Source organism: Populus euphratica, unplaced genomic scaffold, assembly GCF_000495115.2.
Source record: "Populus euphratica unplaced genomic scaffold, PopEup_1.0 scaffold59.1, whole genome shotgun sequence".
Classification (NCBI taxonomy): Eukaryota; Viridiplantae; Streptophyta; class Magnoliopsida; order Malpighiales; family Salicaceae; genus Populus; species Populus euphratica.
Genome location: NW_011499940.1, coordinates 96,811 through 115,107, shown reverse-complemented (window position 1 = coordinate 115,107; position 18,297 = coordinate 96,811). Strand labels below are relative to the sequence as shown.

At 34.8% G+C, this 18,297-nt stretch overlaps 5 protein-coding genes across 9 annotated transcripts in view; 1 reads left to right on the top strand and 4 right to left on the bottom strand.

Annotated features, from left to right (window-relative positions):
- Positions 1–895: 895 nt before the first annotated feature.
- Positions 896–4,890, bottom strand: LOC105136876 (uncharacterized). The gene is made up of 3 exons (XM_011042377.1): positions 4,545–4,890; positions 3,892–4,443; positions 896–1,311 (listed from the first exon to the last, which is right to left on the bottom strand). Exons 1-3 carry the CDS (start codon positions 4,693–4,695, stop codon positions 962–964), a joined length of 1,053 nt encoding a protein of 350 aa, XP_011040679.1. The 5' UTR covers positions 4,696–4,890; the 3' UTR covers positions 896–961.
- A 2,045-nt stretch (positions 4,891–6,935) lies between these two features.
- LOC105136875 (metacaspase-9-like) lies at positions 6,936–8,403 on the bottom strand. The gene is made up of 2 exons (XM_011042376.1): positions 7,885–8,403; positions 6,936–7,724 (listed from the first exon to the last, which is right to left on the bottom strand). The coding sequence occupies exons 1-2, from the start codon at positions 8,237–8,239 to the stop codon at positions 7,132–7,134; spliced, it is 948 nt and encodes a 315-aa protein (XP_011040678.1). The 5' UTR covers positions 8,240–8,403; the 3' UTR covers positions 6,936–7,131.
- A 748-nt stretch (positions 8,404–9,151) lies between these two features.
- On the bottom strand, positions 9,152–11,304 carry LOC105136874 (RmlC-type cupin). Its single transcript, XM_011042375.1, has 3 exons — positions 10,902–11,304; positions 10,531–10,655; positions 9,152–9,557 (listed from the first exon to the last, which is right to left on the bottom strand). Exons 1-3 carry the CDS (start codon positions 11,236–11,238, stop codon positions 9,351–9,353), a joined length of 669 nt encoding a protein of 222 aa, XP_011040677.1. The 5' UTR covers positions 11,239–11,304; the 3' UTR covers positions 9,152–9,350.
- A 450-nt stretch (positions 11,305–11,754) lies between these two features.
- On the bottom strand, positions 11,755–14,042 carry LOC105136873 (probable peptide/nitrate transporter At3g43790). Of its 3 annotated transcripts, XR_844436.1 has the most exons (6): positions 13,904–14,042; positions 13,736–13,780; positions 13,534–13,622; positions 12,941–12,984; positions 12,350–12,656; positions 11,755–12,162 (listed from the first exon to the last, which is right to left on the bottom strand). XR_844436.1 is itself a non-coding variant. In XM_011042374.1 (5 exons), exons 1-5 carry the CDS (start codon positions 13,967–13,969, stop codon positions 12,155–12,157), a joined length of 252 nt encoding a protein of 83 aa, XP_011040676.1. In that variant the 5' UTR covers positions 13,970–14,042; the 3' UTR covers positions 11,755–12,154. The 3 variants fall into 3 exon arrangements, 2 of the variants coding, with proteins under 2 accessions (XP_011040676.1, XP_011040675.1); XM_011042374.1 differs by lacking the exon at positions 12,350–12,656; XM_011042373.1 differs by lacking the exon at positions 11,755–12,162 and having other exon boundaries at positions 12,168–12,656.
- Positions 14,043–14,700: 658 nt separating this feature from the next.
- LOC105136871 (FAD-dependent oxidoreductase family protein) overlaps positions 14,701–18,297 on the top strand; it is a 3,932-nt gene continuing 335 nt past the window's right edge. The window contains exons 1-5 of one of the 3 annotated variants that reach the window (XM_011042370.1): positions 14,701–15,067; positions 15,697–15,978; positions 16,093–16,529; positions 17,153–17,312; positions 17,641–17,710. In XM_011042370.1, coding sequence (XP_011040672.1) covers positions 14,771–15,067; positions 15,697–15,978; positions 16,093–16,529; positions 17,153–17,312; positions 17,641–17,710 — 1,246 coding nt within the window. In that variant the 5' untranslated portion in view covers positions 14,701–14,770. Of the gene's footprint in view, positions 15,068–15,696; positions 15,979–16,092; positions 16,530–17,152; positions 17,313–17,640; positions 18,147–18,297 lie in introns of those variants that run through there. The other 2 variants (XM_011042369.1, XM_011042371.1) reach the window with 2 other exon arrangements.

Here is an 18,297-nt window from a genome sequence, read left to right as displayed (position 1 = left end):
TATTAAAACACACGGGTTTTGTAATGTTTTTTTAAAAAAACATACAAACAAATTTGGAAAAAAAAACAACATTTTTCTGCATATAGCTAAGTATCTCAAAATTAAAAAAAAATCATATTGTGTTTTTCATAAACCAAAAAATATATTTTAGCATGCATTAACCATACAAGAACTTTGACCAAAATTTTAGAAATAACAAAATTTTTATTTTGTGTGTCTTTTTGTATCCAGGGTACGACATTACACGTAATACATATTCCTAATATTAATTTTTTTTTAACTTTTTAGACGAACTAACCACTAGAAATCGCAACTAAAACCTTAAATTTTATCAGATATTAAAACAACGCAGTCTACCTTAGATATGATGTTTTTGGATGCTAATACATTTCCTTTACATAAATAGTTTCCGTATCCTTTCTCTAATACTAGTTAGGGTTTCTAGTTACCAAAATATTAGATAACGACTTCCAGTTCATATTTTCTTGTTAAGAGACAAGAATTTTTTGTCTCTTTATATTTGTCAGGTAAACACCCTTTTCCTTGAGTAGTGGAAGATTACCGCGGCCTTGCGCACATGCAATAATAGAATTGGAGTGTCAATACAAATATATGGTATGCAAAACAAACATAAAAATTATAGTTTATATTAAGTATATGTTTGGTAATATGATATAATTTTTTTTTATAAAAGTATCTTTTAATTAAAAATATATTAAAATAATATTTTTTTTCTATTTTTTTATATCAATGTATTAAAATCTGTAAAAATCACTTTAAAAATACTGATTCAAGTAAAAAATAGTTTAAAAAGTAATTTAAATAATAGGTTGTATTGTATTACTAAACAAAATAAAGACATCTTGCATGTTAAAATAAAAATCAAACACAAATCAACAAAAAGAAAAAAAATTAAAATTGAAGGTGGATTTTGGGTCTATGCAAGAAATATTCAAGTACACTAGAAACTCAGCCTTTTCTTACATGATTCAAATGGTAGAGGTCCTAGTTGGTAAATGTAATCAAATCCCATTTCTTTTACAATCTCTTCAATCAAGTCCCTGAATATATAATCTTGCAAAGCCAGCCCTGTTCTTCCAATCTCCCTTCTCTCACCCGAGGCAGTATCCCTGCACACCTCATTCACACTTTCTATCATGGCTTTGCTGCTCCATAAAGGTGATGAAACTACACTCTCATGGCTGTTCCCATGGATCATATTTTCTTTGGTCATGATTTTGTCAAGGAAATCAGTGCTGCTGATGTCCTCTCCTCCTCCTTCCTTCTTCGCCTGTTGTTGTGGCACTCGTTCTGCAACACAAATATTAATGCTCTCTTCACTTAATGCGCATACAGGAGTCAGGAAATACAGTTAGATAGATCATGTAGGTAAGGTGTCATGCATGAGAGCATGAAGAACATGTTTGGATTTTGATTTTGTTTATTTAAAACTATTTTTTTATGGTTTTAGATTTTTTTATGTGTAGATATCAAAATTAAATTTTAAAAAATAAAATAAAATTATTTAAATATATTTTTAAATAAAAAATATTTTAAAAAATAATTTCCATTACAATTACAATACCAAATATGCTAGAAATGGCTTCATTATCTCTCATTAAAAAAAAAAAAAAAGTTCTAACTACAATCATAGCTATTAAAACCGACATGTCCCATCAAATTAATTCGGTGACTTATTGATTTAGAGTTAGGTAATTAGTAACTTAACGGCTCATCTTCAAGGAATTTCCTTTTATTTCTAATATAATGTAATTTCAGGTTTTTCTTAAAAGAAATTATTCAAAACCTTCATATATTTTTATATAAACCTAGTAAATTGATTCAATAAATCTATGACCCGAGATTTTAACTAGATTAAATCTCAATAGAGTTTAATAACTATATGATTTCAAGACCCGTTGAGATTATTTGCTTTAATTATCTTATCAAACTTGTTAGCAGCTTGAGATTATTTGCTTTAATTATCTTATTAAACTTGTTAGCAGCTTGCCCCTGTAGACAGGGGTGGAGGCAAGGGATGGCCGGCCGGCGGATTTTTTAACCGCTGCCTATAGATTAGTGGCAGAGCGTGTAATCAAGTTTTTATAGATCAAATTAAGGAAAGAACAAAATCAAGTTCTTACTCCTGAAAAGCACCCAGATTTTCTCACCATTGCTTGCCACAGCTGTTAGTCAAGACTTGTTCATATTAGGTTTTATTATAATTGCAAATAGCAGGAATCGTGTCTCCCACTATAAGGGTAATAATAGTCTCAACACATGGTGCTATGATTGTTAACTTGGAATCCTAGACGGATGGCCTGTGGGGCTTGCGCATTCCATAGAAAACCCACCAGTGTCTCCTCTCGAGGGATACCATGCATTGAATCCCTAGAGTCCCAAGAGCTTTTTCATACAAATTGCTGTAAATTAACACCATCCCATTGATTTCCCAACTACCCAGGATTTATCAGTTGGTGAGGATTTACAGGTTTGCATGGTTGCCTAGCAGCTAGCTGCAAATTCATGCACTAAAAGGGACAGATTTTTCATTTAATGTCAGCGAAGATCTCAGAGATTTGAGGTGATGAGTAATGAGTATTGTGAGGATGCTCGTTTTTAGAAAGATGAGTCCAATTGTGTTAATCTACTGATTTTGAACGTTTTGTACACTGTTACCAAGCACCTTTTTGTCCAACCAACGAGTTAATCTGGTGATTTTCTAGCTTGGAACTTGGCTAGATTGAGTTGGGTCTCAAAGCTGAAATTTAATTTAATTTTTAAAAATAATATTATTTTAGATTTACTCGAGATTTTAACTACACTAATTTAATAAACTTGGTTTTGTTCTGGGAAGAATGGATGAAAGGCATGCAAAATCTAGAACATCAATGTCTATATATTCTCATGTGCCCTACCATATCTTGAAATGGAAGCTAATAAAAAAGTGCTCGATTAGGTTTGAAAACTTTGAAAAAAGCCAAAAACATCAATACAATGAGACCCACTCATGAAATAATTTGACAAGAGATTAGCTTTAGCATGTGTTTACGCAAAGTACTTTTTGTTTAACCCTTTTTCTAAAATACATACCAAAAAGAAAACGTTAACGAGACAAAAAGATCAAGGAATAAGTAGACTATGTTTTAATACTCATGACATTAATTTGTTTAATCTAGTGATTACTAATTAATCTAATAAAAAACAATGAGAGATTAGTACTAGAGTGTTTGTTTTTTGGGTTTTAATTTTTTTTTTAGTTTAGAAAATATCAAATTAATAACTTTTAAATATTTTTTAATGATTTTAATTGCATGTAGATGTCAAAAAGTTTGTTTTTTGGGTTTTTAAAATTATTTTTTTAGTTTAGAAAATATCAAATTAATAACTTTTAAATATTTTTTAATGATTTTAATTACATGTAGATGTCAAAAATAAAACAAATTTAGATTTCTTTTTATATAACTCTAATTAACCTTAGAAAAGACATGCTCTTTGTAATTTATCACCATAAACACATACTGATTCTTGACAAATCATCCAATAAAAAGTGTGTTTCATAAGAAAAATTCTGATTTCTATGAAAAGAAAAGGATTGGTTAATCCAATTTCTAATCCAGGTCTAAGTTCAAAAGAATGCACAAAATTAATCTCCATGCTATAAAAAAGTGAGCTACTTTAGGTCAAGTAGAAAAATAAATATAAAAAGATAAGAAACCATGAAGAATTTTGGTGTTTTTAAATAGAATCATGCCAAAAACCAAATAAATCGAACAATATTTGTTTGAATTATGGTATTTACACGCATGGTATAATATAGTATATAGCCAAAAGAAAAGACAAACACAATTAATAATAAAATTGTAATCAAGGAAGAGAACAGAAACTTACCATTAATGTTGTAACGTTTGGAGAATCCACTGAGAGCCGAACGAGTGAACTCGTCAAGCACAGACACTGGACTAGGTTGCGGCAACAATGGAAGGTCATTACCTCTCTCTGATCTTCCCTCATCATCGTCGTCATCACCAGTACTAGCTACACTACTGCTCTTTACCACATCAATTATTTTCTTTAATGCTTTCAAGTCCTCATCGCATTTCTCCAATGCCCCCAGGAGCCTCCTCCTCTTCTCTGCCAACGCCAATTCGGCGGTTGTCATTGGTGGAATATCACTCAACCCCATTAGTACTCTAGCCACCGGGGCTGGTTGAGCCCGGAAACTTTCAGGGGAGTTTAGGGATCTTGACCGCCTTAATATTCCGGTTGGCAGTGTTGGGCTTCTTGGTGCCATATCGCATGGGAGTCTTTGGAGAACTTTGTTTTCTTCTTCCAGTGAAGTGGAAGAAGATGACGGAGAAGGAGAAGAAGAAGAAGAAGGTTGCGATGATGGTGTCGTTGGTTTTGGAGAAGTAACCACAATATCCTTTCCATGCCTTTTCCCTGAAAAAATACTGTTATTGTCTATCTCTGCCTAGTAGCTTGAACTTGGGTAATTCGTGAATAAATCTAAAAGCTCATAATCAAAGAAGAAATTAACGTACCAAAAGTGATGAATCTACGGCGATTATGGTATCTGTAAACGAATTGGAAAATGCCAGACATACATCCGATGCTCTTCGAACGAATCTTTTCCGGTTCCGGAGACCTTTCTCGCCGGGAAGATGACGAGACCAAGGGATCTTGTCCCTTCATGCTTCTCTAGCTTCTTCTCTATCCGTGTTTTTTTCTGTTTGATTGTGTTAAGAGAGGGATGCCATCTTCTGAGCAAGAAAAAAAAAAAAAAGTGGAGTTTTGCCTTAACTTAAAGCCACCGAGTGATTAAGGCCATGCACGTGAGTCTCTTTTGGAAGAGCTCAGGCCTTTTGATCGAGGGCTGTGGTGGGGGGCTCGTTTATTTACAGTCCCTGGATTTTCAGATTGCCACGCCTTAACAAAATCTGATGAACTCAAGAAAAGAAGAAAAAATAAAATAAAATAAAATGGTGAGGTTGCTTTTTCATTTTTTTTTTTATTTCGTAGTCTCGGCAACCTTCTGTTTGGTATTGCATTTTAAACGAGAGGGGGTAAAATTTATTTATTTTTGTTTAAAATTATTATTTTATATATTTTTATATGATATACTAATATTAAAAATAATTTTGAAAATAAAAAAATATTATTTTAATATATTTTTAAATAAAAAAATCTTTAAAAATAATTATTATAATACCTTAAAAAACCTAGGTAAATGTTTGCTGCACAAGACATAAGGGACAGCACGAGATTTCAATGAGTCAAGGTGTCCGAATTGTAATGTGTATTCTGAGCATAATTGTTAAAGCTGTAATGAGCTGACAATCTGGCGACTTGTGGGGGCCTTTGGGCCGGGTTTTTATTGAATTATTTTGAATAATGGTTCGATTAGATTTTAATAATTAGGTGAATTAAATTGGCAATTTAGTTATTCTGGTTAAGTCTGACTCCAAGATTTTTCTTTTTATTTTTGTTGAAAAAACAACATGATTTTAATATCTGTAAGAATATAGTCGAAAACTGATGGAGTCTTTTTTTTATAAAAAAATTAATAAGCATTTGATATTTTGTTTATTCTACTGCATGTAAATCCTGTTGTTATACTACTTTCTATGCTAAAAAAGTTCGAAATCATTAGGGGGGTTCTGTTTATATAAACAATAAAGTTTTTTTTTTTAAAAAAAATTAATTTAACTCTTTTTTTCCCCTTCACCCTCTTTTTATTTCATATTGTTCATTTATTTTCTCAATTTTATTATTAATTTTTTTAATCATTATCTAATTTTTTTAATTGATTAAATTAATTATATTATACCAAGATAACTCACATATAATTTAGTAAAAAATTTAGTCAAGAGATTTTATTATATCAATTTTAATTTTATCCATAATTGTTTTTTACTAATCAATGGAGATGTTATTTGACCGATTAAGTTAATTAAATTATATTAAAATAATTTTTAAATAATTTAATTTTAAATTTAAATTAAATAAAAAAAATTATCTTCATCCTTTATATAGATTGCATATTCATGCATCCACTAACATTTTATGATGGTGAGGTAGATCTTATGCAACATTAACTCAAGCTCTATTTCTTTTTGGATATGTATTCTTCTAGCTTTTTTGTTTAGACTAGCACATAAAAAAAATATATTAAAAAATAATATAAATTATATATTAAAATATCATTTAATAATTTAAATTATTATTTTTATATAGTTCTTTAATATGGTATTAAAGATTTAATGAATAAATAGTTATAAGTTTGAATTTTATTATTTTTATTTATTTAATAAAAACTAAATATAAAGTAGTGTAAGCTTATATAAATTTTAAGTTAAAACAATTTTTATTTAAAAAATATATTAAAAATAATATAAATTATATTTTAAATTAAATTAAAATTATTTAAAAAAAAAATATGATGAAGCAGGCAAGAGACATCATTCTCAAGATCATCCAGGACTTCTCTGCCACCTCAAGCACGGGGCAACGTGCCTCATCTTCTAACTACTACACCTCTGCTATATATTTTTGCTTTTATACAAGTTACCACCCTTACACACCACCACAAAACAACACTGCCTGAGCTGAGAATCGCATGTTTTGCAGAGGATTCATGCATTTTGTGACTGTGATACTGTCAAATGTTGTATCATGATGAAAGGGTTTTCGATGTTAGCTTATTTTGTCATTCTCTTGCAGTACTCATGTTGGATAAATGTCTGACCCTCCCTAAATCCTTCTAATTAGTTTGATATATTTATGTTTTATGGCTCTCCTGACCTATGTATTGCCAGAGACTTATCAGGTCGCTTCACGAGCTAAAAAAAACATAGCAAGGTAAAAAACCTATATTGATGCTTTGTTAAATGAGATTGTTGGTGCCAACGTTGAGAAGAAGATTTTGAGTGGTCAAATTAAAGCTCGTCAATCAAATCAATTTTTTGTTCACACGACATTATGTAAGAATAAATGCTTGTCAAAGTTTCGAGGAGAGGCACGGGGACGTGAACCTCTTTATTACATGCCACTTCTACTACAGCAAACACAAGGCTAGTGACAATCAGAGTACAGACAACCACCAGCCCATGATCTCATTACTTGTGCTAGCTAGCATTCAGACTGCCACAGGAAAGTAGCTCCAGCATTCTGATCACTGCAATACAAGCAAGGATGCTGTTGCTCAAATCCTTGTGCCTGTAAAACCTCCCTAGCCATCATCACAAGTTGTTTGTTACTCAATTGACCTAAATGTTCTTTCAACACCATTTGTACTGCATTGCTAAATGCTCCATAGGATTTTCCACCACCCTCATTTGGGCTCATATCAGCAGAAGTCTCATTTGCTTGGCACCCACTGAGTAAAATTCCCTCATCTGGATTTGTTGATTCAAATTGGTCCCTTTCAAGTGGTGGTAACCTGAACTTAAGGCTGGCATCAGATCCAAAAAACTCTAACAAGTGAGTACCAATATCAGACGTGTTGATGTTTGTTAGAGATGTAAGGTGCTGTAGTATAGACTCAAATGGGATGACTTTAGGGCTTTGAGAAGGCACTTTGGCATTATTGGTTGTGATTGTTGCCTTAGGCCCTATTTGCTCCTTCTCTTTGTCAATCAGGCCACCACTGTGGCAAGAATCGGAAAGGATTGTCAAGCTTGCTCCTTTTGGCAGCCGGTTCACTAATTGCCTGAAATCCACATCTGCATAATAGTGATAGAAGAACCTTTCAGTACTCAAAATAATGTTACGGATACAATCGTCTTATCTTAATCACAAGTGCATAACATATCTGTGTAAACACACAACCGTCATGTTTGTCATGATTGTCCAAAGTAATCTAAAATGAGAGGGGATATGTACCAGTGATGAGATTAAAATCGGAGGGCACAATAGCCTCATCTTGCCTGAAGGGATGGCCAGATTTGACGGATGGGATCCTCGTTCCATGTCCACTATAATGGAAGAACAGGACATCCCCTGCTTCAGCCTGATCAATCATGTGACTAAGTGCCTTCTTTATATTTGCACCAGTGGGCAGAACCACGGACCCTGGTGCATCAGTCAAGAGCTGGACATTTCTAAGATCAAATCCGAACCGTTTCACAAGCAATTCCTTCATTGTCAGCACATCATTGATGCATCCATGTAACTCATTTCTAGTGTTTGGATAGTTGCACCCTACCAAAACAGCCATCCTTTTATTTCCCATATCCATTTTGCAGGCAATCAGAGTGCAAAAACAAGGCTAGATCTCAGTTTCTTCTCTCTTTAGTGCCGCTGCTTGTATGTTCTGTGGTTTCATATACATGCCCTGACAAAGAGTTCCTTGCACGTATATTTTGCTTGTATGTTGTTGCAAGCAACATTTCTAATTTGTACACTGCATAGCTTTCAAGCGTGGGAAGGTTAGTTGATGACAATATTATTGTAGCAGAAGCTCCGGACTTCGTCAAAAACTCAAATTTTGTATGGATGGTCGACATGGCAATAGGGTTTGCTTCCACGACTGCCTCCCCTGGCTGCCTTGTAAGGTCTTTCTCCTATATTTTTATCCATAGATCGACCACCACCGCTGTCACCAAAACCACACTCTACCATCGCTCCACAATCAACCCAAACCCTCAACTTAAAGCTATTACGGGATCACAAAATCAGTTTGGGGTCATATCACCGCTCAACATCCAATTTGGGTTGAAACGGTGGTGATAAATGGTGGAGATGGTGGTAACATGAGTGAGGTCGTGGAGACAGGCACTGCATCTTTACAATGGGCAATTACACTAGCAACAAAATGATACATGTAGCAACAGCTGTTCCATGGGCATCACGATCAGCTCGGGAAAAAAAATTAGTGAAGGAGAGTGGTTAAACATGCTGGAGTGCCAATATAATGGTTTTTGCCAACCAAGTTTGTTTTTTACCTGTTTCTAGGGTTAATCTGGTCAAACTCAAGTAATTCACATGTTAATCTAGGTAACCCGAAACTAAAAGATTTTTTTTTTAATTTTTATCCATAACAACACACACCGTTCCAGTTTTTTAAAACTTTTTGATTAGGATAGACAAGGGTTGGCCAACCAGCAACCCAGGCCTTGGGAGCAAGTCTAATAACTATGCCCTGGTATCATGCAGCATGTAATCACATAACTGTATTTGACCATGGTACCATTGACATGAAAAATATATCAAATATATTTACAGGTAGATATAAGTCATCCTCTCATGTAAACTGTGCCTGTAATCACATGCTAGACAAAGAACAAAAACACATTCCATTTCAGCTTGTTGAAGAGCAGCAGAGAGGGGAATGGATGAAAAGAACAACTCTAGAGATCTTTCCAAACACTAAAATCAGTAGCTGAGCTGTTATAGTTTATCGTACTGTCTTGGCACCCTATAAGGTATGCAGTGTGTGTGCGATCCATATTTACTATCGCATGGCCTGTTCCACTTGGGCTAGCTGCAACAGCAACTTCATCCACGCCGACGATCACTTCGGCATAACCTTTATCGACTATCTGATTGTTCTCCAGCTGCAAATGGTTGGGAGAAAATTATAAGGAAGATATACATGTGAGAATAAGAAATCAACAGTAAGCAGGATTTTTCTAATTGTACCCAGTAAGGGAACCATACACAGCGACAAATCAACAGTATCCAAGACATCTCCAGTCAAGCATTCACATCCATGCTAAGTCTTTTTCAAAAACTTGTTTTCTCCTTCTTTTATAGAGAAGTAAACCAATCAGTTGGCCAATTAATCAGTGCCGTGTACGAAGATAAGATCTTTCATGCCAATTAATCAGTGCTGTGTATGAAGATATGATCTTTCATAAAAAAAGTGATATTTTATCGTTCTATGCATCTTCAGCACACACATGTTAGCATCTGGCTCATAGGCAATAAACTTGGGTGCACCCGTCATGTGCAGAATCACATGGTAAAAGCACAGGTTAGAGTTTATCATGTGGCAAAGAAACATAGTATTTGAACCAGTGGAGTTCTGCAATTCCACATATTGATTTGACAAATAAGGTTGAAAAGGAAGGCATCAAATAAAAACCCGTTAAGGTCTGATGCAGTCTATTAATGATCTGATCAAATACAAGACTGCAACAACACAAGAAAGTAGAAAGGAACAAAGCGACTCAGAAACAATGGAATTCCAATCTTCTTTTATGCTGAGACAAAGGCAGCATTGTTTGCATAGACATCTTAGACACAATTCTAGAATATTTTATTTATGTTAACCGATCATTTGAAAACATTTGAGACCCCAAGACATGCTCAAGACGGCAAACGGTCAGCTAGTTATAAAAATAAATGACCAAACACCTATATTTTCATAAGAAAGCAGCCTGAAAAGAAACATGGAAGATTTTTGAAGTATTTGAACGCTACATATTCATAGCTTACCATTCATGGATAGTTCAATACACAATTTATTGCTGATTTTATCAGCAACATCCATAAATCAGATAACATTGTAGATAAGAGACACCATACCCTAAATAATGTTTTGGCACCCCAAATGACAAATGTCTCATTGCAAGTATGGTGCCTGTGATTTCCCCTTACACCACCAGGTCTAATTTCACCAACATGAATAGAAAAACAAGACACAGCTCCACCTGTACAACAACAGCAGCAACAAAATTCTCCTCTTTCAACAACAAAGTAACACAAAAATAAATTACTTTAAATAAACCCCACCAACATCAATCTTATGCAGCATTTAACATTATCAAATTGGACTAAGATTAGACTATCAACCAGCAAACAGCTGATTTTGATATTAAACAAAGAAATCGTTCTAAACAATCAAAACCCATTATTCTTAGTGAATCATGTAACACTAAAAAGACCCAAGGTGTAACCTTTAATGCCATATTCAAGAGCAATAGACACAGGGTCAAGTAACCAGCCACGCTTATCTTTAGAACTTAAGAACCCAGATTTAAATCTGATCAGATTAGCCTTCTCATCCTCCTCTTGGCTCCATTTTCTCTCATGGAGATTGGTAGAAGAAAAACTTGAAGAAGAGTGTTGGAGTCTGAGAGAAATCCATGCGAGTAGGAGAAAGATAGAGAGCAAAAAAGGGAAAGCAAGTGGCTTTTTCAAAAAGTGCTTTATAGATGATAATCTTGAAAGGTTTTGTAGCTGAAATGAGTTCTCTGTGTTGTTTGAGTATGAATTCCTTCTAGGGTTTGCCATGTTTGAGTTTTTTTTCTCTGTTTATCTCTGCATTTCCTTTATTTGATAGCATAACTATACTGTTTTTAAACATAACAAATTAGATTTATGTTTTTTTTTAATATTTTATTATCTAACTCAGTTCATTTTTTTTTTTATATTAATCTTACAATAAAAAACTAGTCTCGTTCAACCTTCCTAGCCTCCTCTTTTTACGTCAAACTCTTCACTACAAATTTAAATTCAAATCATCATTTAAAAAAAAAAAAAATTATTTTCATACTATTTTTAATGTTCCACTACAAATTTAAATTCAAATCATCATTTTTAAAAAAAATAATTTATTTTCATACTATTTTTAATTTTCTCTTTCGAAGATGCTGATCCTTGTTAGAAGTAAGAGATTTTTTTTTTAAAAAATAATGTTTAGCTTGTTCTTTTTCGGCAGGACCCGCCAACTACATACAATTGTTTTTAGATAATATGATTTAGTCCTTACAATCTAACTTGGAGCCCACCTTAGTCCCTGCTAGGCTAAAATGAAATGAGTGCGATCCATTTAAAACTGCATCCCGAGACTTAACAGAGCTAACATCTAATGTTCCTTCAATTAAAAACTTTGGGGATGATTTTGTAAATACTTTACTGCCTGGACTAAATCAAAATCTACAAGAAGTTGCAGGACTATATCACACTAGACATTACATCTTGTTCAAGCTGCCCTTGTGAGATGTGACGCGGATCTTCAATCCATTTTGTAATTATGAATGGGACAGGATGTCCAGCAGGTGTTTCTCTTGAGGCCAGTTCATTGTCCTGGCTTATGTAACCAGCGGGATGATATATTTTTTTTAATCAAATAATCATGTGAGACTAGAAGTAGATCTCTTACAAGCCCACCAAAGTATGAAAATGAGAGAAGAAACTAGAGCAGATGTCATATATCTGCATAAAGAAGAAGTTACTAGCTGTTGATATCATAAGAGTTATGATGACATTTGATTACTGTCACGAGATTGAAGCCGAGATAGAAGAGACGGGGAAATAATAAATATACAATCCATCTCATGCAGACAAATTCAATCAATACAAGGGCTGGTAGAGATGGAAGTTGCTAGTCCTTCATCCTTACCATGCCAGAAGAAAATATGCATAAAGGCACCTCTTCTGTGGTTTTCAGGTTAATTACAGGTGGGAACGGTACAAAAATCCTACATAAGGTGATACACTTGAGGGTCGGCTGAAGTTGAAGAATTTGGCTAGCTATGGGAAAGAATCTGGAATCAATCTTCATGGTTTTTTAGCCTCTGTTGGTTGATGTGAACCTTTGAAATTGAACTAGGAAATGTTGTCATCAGGAAGGGCTAGAAATGGTTTGAAGGTCAAGAGCAGTCCGATGACCTCGATCATGTTAAGGAGGAAGAAGATCATTTGATCACCTGCATTGCAAAGGATCATTCAGAAGCTTCCATCTTATGTAACCAGGCTTCAACAATCACAATTTTAGGGAATCATATATATGTTCAAACTTCCCTGACTAGGCCTAGGAGGCTGTTTCTGTATTAAGGGCAGTCATATTTATTACCAATCTATAAATTCCAATTAGGTGGTCTGAACAATTGTTCTTGCCCTTGGCTGTCATCTGAAAAACTAGTCTGAGAATTCTTTATAGGGCCTGCATAACTTCTAACTTATGGGAAATGGCATTTAAGAAGCTCTATACCTGGAAAAAAGAAGGCATCCTGACGCTTTTGTGCCCAAGAGAAGCTGTAAATATAGAAAGCACGGTCAACTGTTGTGAAATACTGCTGGGTATGTTTAAAGCACAACATATAATTTAGTAGAAAGGCTTATGATCCACACTTAATTATGCAATGAAATCCACATAGAGTGTAACATCTTATTGTCTATGCAGTATAGACTCTCGTCAAGCATTTTTCCTGTTGACTCAAAATATTCAAGAAGTTCTTGAATGTTTGGATGGATCCATAAAGAATGTGAAGAGTCCTCAGTGTGTTGTGCATTGATTCAATGTACTGAAGTTTTTTTTAGGCTAGCAAGGCACCTTGGATGCATTCCATTGACACTTTAAAATGTCAGTGCAAACATGTTTGATGTAATGCAAGATGGTCTTATGTAGGAATTCAGCCGTAAGACAAGGGACATGTTCAGCTCATTTTTTGTGCATGAAATGTAAAGCTCTTCAAACATGTTTCATAGCTTCTAGGATTAGATTAATATAGTGCACCAACAATTTGAATCTCACAGTAACGAAACTAGCCAATTCATTCAATCGAGGCTCGAGATGATACTTACAGAGAACCCCCAGCAGCTGGACCAATTGCTTTGAAAAGGGACATGGCAGACATCGAAATTCCATTTGCAGCACCTCTTTGTTGTTGTGTCTGACATTAAGTTCAAGCAATGCATTTTACAAAATGCCGTTGTTTACCCATAACCTGTTGCTAAGATACAAGATAAAGAGAGAAACATAGAGCCAAAAGAAGGGTAAAGTTACCACTGATCTATTTTGCAGAAGGAACAATCCTGTTGTGATTGATACCTACACAAGTCAAAAGGAAATGGAGGTGAAAAAATTTGAAAGCTTTTAAGCAACCATTCGAACAATATGGTATAATTTGCACTCTAAAATCAATATGTTAATGGCACAAACACAGGCACTTACAGCGAGTACGTTCTTCAGGATGGAAGCGCAGTTAATCAGCAGCATGAGGGCAAGGCCATTCAGCATAGCTAGAAAAGGGTAACTAGATAGCAAGGGAATGGTCAAGACCTTCACAAACAGCAAGAAAATATTATATAAAAAACATGACTTCAACAAATACAGATGCAAGATGATTTTTAATGTTGAGTAAGTATATTTTTAAAAATAAAAAATATATTATCTTAATATATTTTTAAACACGCTCACTTCATGCAATTCCTTCTCAGAAGCTATCCAGATTTTACTGTACAATGTGGACTATCCCACGCTTCTTGTCTGAATGGCGGCCCCCTGCTGTGATGCATCGAAGATTTTTTTTTTTTTTTTGTTCCTACTTTTAGAAGATTTCATTTGGTTCCATTTAAGGAAAAAAAAATCCACATGTTTTTAGAGCCACTCCGAGGTAAAGATCCACCAAGACATCAGCAGAGCATTTTGATTGGAGTTTCTGTACGTGCCTTGCCTTGATGATGAGCAAGGCCCTTGGAGATTGGATTTACCTTTTTTGTTTTTATAAGAAAAGGAGTTTAGGATTTCCAAGTATTAAACCGTTCTAAATCTTGCAATTAAATATATATAATTTACAAGTAAATTCATCATTGTCTTCTTTCATTTCCGTTTTTTTTTAAAGTATATATTCATTTTAAAATTATTTTTATATTTATCTTTAACAATTAAAAATATTTTTATACTTTTTATTTTTTTATACATCTCTCCTAACAAAAAGTGATCTTGAGCATATAAAATTGCTATTTGCTAATAACATATGGCAGGCACATCACACGAACGGAGAACTTTCGTTTTCGAAGAGAAGGCCAAGAAAGAAAGATGCTGCCGCGGTTGAGGCAAACACTTCAAAGCTTAAAGAGAACAGCAACAATCTCAAAGGCTCAAGCAATCAAGAATTTGAGCACCCAAATCAAGAAAGAAGATGCCCCAACAGAGAAACTAGACTGTGTGGTTATAGGAGCAGGAGTGGTGGGGATAGTAATAGCTAGAGAGCTTGCTTCCAAAGGCAGAGAGGTTTTGGTCCTTGAATCTGCCTCCACTTTTGGCACTGGCACCAGTTCTCGCAACAGTGAAGTCATTCATGCTGGCATCTACTACCCTCCTGATTCTCTCAAGGTCACACCCCATCTCTTTACTTATTAAAATACCATGAGTAGATTATAACTTAGTTCTTGGATTTTCAAGTTATCAATAAGCGAACCCCCCTGTCAAAAAACCCTATATTTCATTCCTATGTTTTCATATTTGTTTATAATTTAGCCCTTCATTTGGCCATCCATTGCTTAGGTCCTGAGCATATAATTGGATAGTAGTCAGTAATTTCCTTGAGTGAAGAAGGTTCTGATCGAAGTAATTGCGGTTTCTTCTAGTTATATGAGAATTGAGAACTGCTCCATTTGTATAGCTTAAGGTCCTTTGACCTTCTGATAAACCAAAAAAAAAAAAACTACAAACAAGTTGGTAGTCATAGTTGGTCAAGGAATTAAGATGTAATTTTAAACACTAGAGGGGATAGCCTTAATTTTGTTGACAAAGTTATAATTTGCTCAAATATCATTGATGGTTGCTGAACTGATAATTGATTTGCATGTGAAGGACGCATTTTGCATGTGTCAGGATAAAAGGGAAATGAGTTTAGATTCTTTTATAGGAAAAGACCATTGCTAATTGTATATAGTTGTTTTAATGGCTATGCAGTGTTGTGTTTGAGGGAAATCAAGATGGATTTTCTTACTTTTGGACAGGCTTTATTTTGTGTGAGGGGAAGAGAATTGCTGTACAGATATTGCTACGAACATGGGGTGCCATGTAAACAGATAGGGAAGCTAATAGTTGCAACTGGGCCATTGGAGATTTCAAAGTTAAATGAGTTAATGAATCGTGGAACTCAAAATGGGGTTGATAATTTAAAGATGTTGGAGGGTTTTGAAGCCATGAAAATGGAACCTGAATTGCAATGCAAGAAAGCATTGCTATCACCTGTTTCTGGAATTGTTGATTCTCATTCACTAATGCTATCTTTAGTGGTATGTGTCGAATCTTTCTATGTGACATTCTAAAATAGAAGTATGGTAATATCGTATATACTTTGTGAGTCGTGGTTGCTTATTGACAGGGATATCAACCCAATATGAATCCAGGGAGAAGCTGAAAATAATGGAACAACTTTCTCTTATAACTCTACAGTCATCGGTGGCCATCTGGAAGGGAATTGCCTGCACCTCTATATTGTTGAAAGCAAAGATCTTGAGAATTGGAATGGAGACTATCCATTGCATCCAGAGCTTGTACTTGTTCCTAAGCTTGTAGTGAATTCTGCAGGATTGAGTTCCCTGGCCCTTGCAAAGAGATTTCATGGCCTAAATAATGGTATAATTCCTCCAGGGTTCTTTGCTCGTGGTTGCTACTTCACCTTATCAAGTACAAAGGTTCCTCCTTTTGAACATTTGATATATCCTATACCTGAGGATGGTGGCCTTGGGGTGCATGTTACTCTGGATTTGGATGGCCAACTCAAGTTTGGCCCAGATGTTGAATGGATTGATGGCATAGATGATGTATCAAGCTTTCTAAATAAGTAACCTTTCTTTAGTCCATTGTTCTTTCTCTACATGATTTAGAGCCTTTTTCAATAGCTGAGCAGCCTATTTATTAACATCAGTAACTTAATTGCATGCTCCTGTGAAGGAGAGAATTTAAAGGAAGATTCTTCCTTTTGAATTCTTCTTCTGTAGCATTAATACGAATTATAGGAAACTGTGTTTGTTAAATTCTTCTGAATGCTTCACAAATCGTCTTGTATCGATTTAATAGCCGGCATGAGGAGTGATTTTCTCTCAAACCGTAGCAGTATTGTTCCTTCATGTAACACACTGACATACTTGAGCACATACCTATGCTACGCATGTTAATTTACTTGTTTTGAGCCACAGAACTCTGTTTTATTTGTTTCCTTAAATCATTCCCTTTTGTTCTCCTAGGCATTTGAGCAGAGCATTTTTCCTTTGAACTTGAATTTAATTGCTTATAAGAGATGCATTTTAACTTTCAAATGAAATGTTTAAACTGGTTAACAAATAGAATGAACTTCATGCCAATGGTGCTGCGGATGGACAATAAGTACGCAGAAGCTTTTTTTTCTCTTTTGAATCTTGCATCTTCTGTGTATAGAATTTAGTTATTGTATTTTTTTCATTCCAGGTATGATTATTCTGTAAGTGCCAGTCGTGCAGAGAGATTCTACCCAGAGATAAGAAAGTACTATCCAAATCTAAAGGATGGATCACTGCAGCCAGGCTACTCAGGGATTCGACCGAAAGTTTCTGGTCCTCAACAGTCTCCTATCGACTTTGTAATACAGGTAATTTGAGCACCTCTCGTTTCTCTTGTGAATCATCATTTCCTTGTCAGAGCACATTCTCATACAGCTGGCTAACATGATTTTAACTCCTAAGAAGTTGAATCCTGTTTTAGATTAGAAGACTTGAACTCAGCTTCACATGATCACGAACATGTCTAACTGATTTGTTTGCTAAGTTCATGAGCAACATTGAGTCAAGCAACATGTCATATTTTCTTTTGTTACCCCTTTATAGTTTCAGATTTCACAGGCATCTTTAAATTCTCGTTAGTTTGAGGGCAGAGTGCATGCTGGATTATGGATTATGAATTTTTCGTTTTTCAAGCAGGGAGAGGATATCCATGGGGTGCCTGGTCTTGTTAACCTCTTTGGAATTGAGTCCCCTGGCCTAACTGCAAGTATGGCTATTGCTGAGCATATAGCTTCCAGATTCTTGAAGTGACAGCATGCTTTAAGTTTGGGATTTCATTTCAAGAACATTTTCATTCTTTGCGTGAGAGGTGTGATGATTAAGGATGCAGACTTCAAGTTCAGCGATGACTGATGAACGCATTCTCCCCTTTAATATTGAGACCATACTTCAACTTACTGGCTTCTGCTAGTGTGGTTGTGTTTGATTTGCTGAGAGATTGCCATGTTTTAAACTTGGATTCCTGAAATCTGTCAGCATTATTGCTTGCTCATGCAGAATCGCATTTGTGTATCAATTTTAATATTATGAGAGAGGCATTCCCATGGTGAATTCGAGCTATACTTGGCCAGAAATCCAGTCTTCAAATAATTGCCATGACAATTACATTCACCATTCCCCTGATTGATAGTAAGAGTCCTACATGGTACATACTCATCTGACACAGTTTGCTATAGGTCTTGCTAGAACTGAGTTCCGGATAGTATTGGGACCTTTTCTTCTTCTGTTTTTTTTTTTTTTTTTTTTTTTTGGGTCGGGTTTTGGGGGGGGGAGTACACCTCGGAGGAAAGGAGT

Bases quoted from the DNA above. Each gene is read 5' to 3' on its own strand.
- LOC105136876 (XM_011042377.1), bottom strand. From the start codon at position 4,695: ATGAAGGGACAAGATCCCTTGGTCTCGTCATCTTCCCGGCGAGAAAGG. The intron at 4,444-4,544 runs GTACGTTAATTT...GTATTTTTTCAG, and splicing joins CCGTAGATTCATCACTTTTG to GGAAAAGGCATGGAAAGGAT. The intron at 1,312-3,891 runs GTAAGTTTCTGT...TTTGTGTTGCAG, and splicing joins CAAACGTTACAACATTAATG to AACGAGTGCCACAACAACAG.
- LOC105136874 (XM_011042375.1), bottom strand. From the start codon at position 11,238: ATGGCAAACCCTAGAAGGAATTCATACTCAAACAACACAGAGAACTCA. The intron at 10,656-10,901 runs GTTACACCTTGG...GTTGTTGTACAG, and splicing joins TCTTGAATATGGCATTAAAG to GTGGAGCTGTGTCTTGTTTT. The intron at 9,558-10,530 runs GTATGGTGTCTC...AACCATTTGCAG, and splicing joins GTGCCAAAACATTATTTAGG to CTGGAGAACAATCAGATAGT.
- LOC105136875 (XM_011042376.1), bottom strand. From the start codon at position 8,239: ATGGATATGGGAAATAAAAGGATGGCTGTTTTGGTAGGGTGCAACTAT. The intron at 7,725-7,884 runs GTACATATCCCC...ACTATTATGCAG, and splicing joins CGATTTTAATCTCATCACTG to ATGTGGATTTCAGGCAATTA.
- LOC105136873 (XM_011042373.1), bottom strand. From the start codon at position 13,969: ATGCTGAATGGCCTTGCCCTCATGCTGCTGATTAACTGCGCTTCCATC. The intron at 13,781-13,903 runs GTAAGTGCCTGT...TGACTTGTGTAG, and splicing joins TCCTGAAGAACGTACTCGCT to GTATCAATCACAACAGGATT. The intron at 13,623-13,735 runs GTAACTTTACCC...ACTTAATGTCAG, and splicing joins TTCTGCAAAATAGATCAGTG to ACACAACAACAAAGAGGTGC.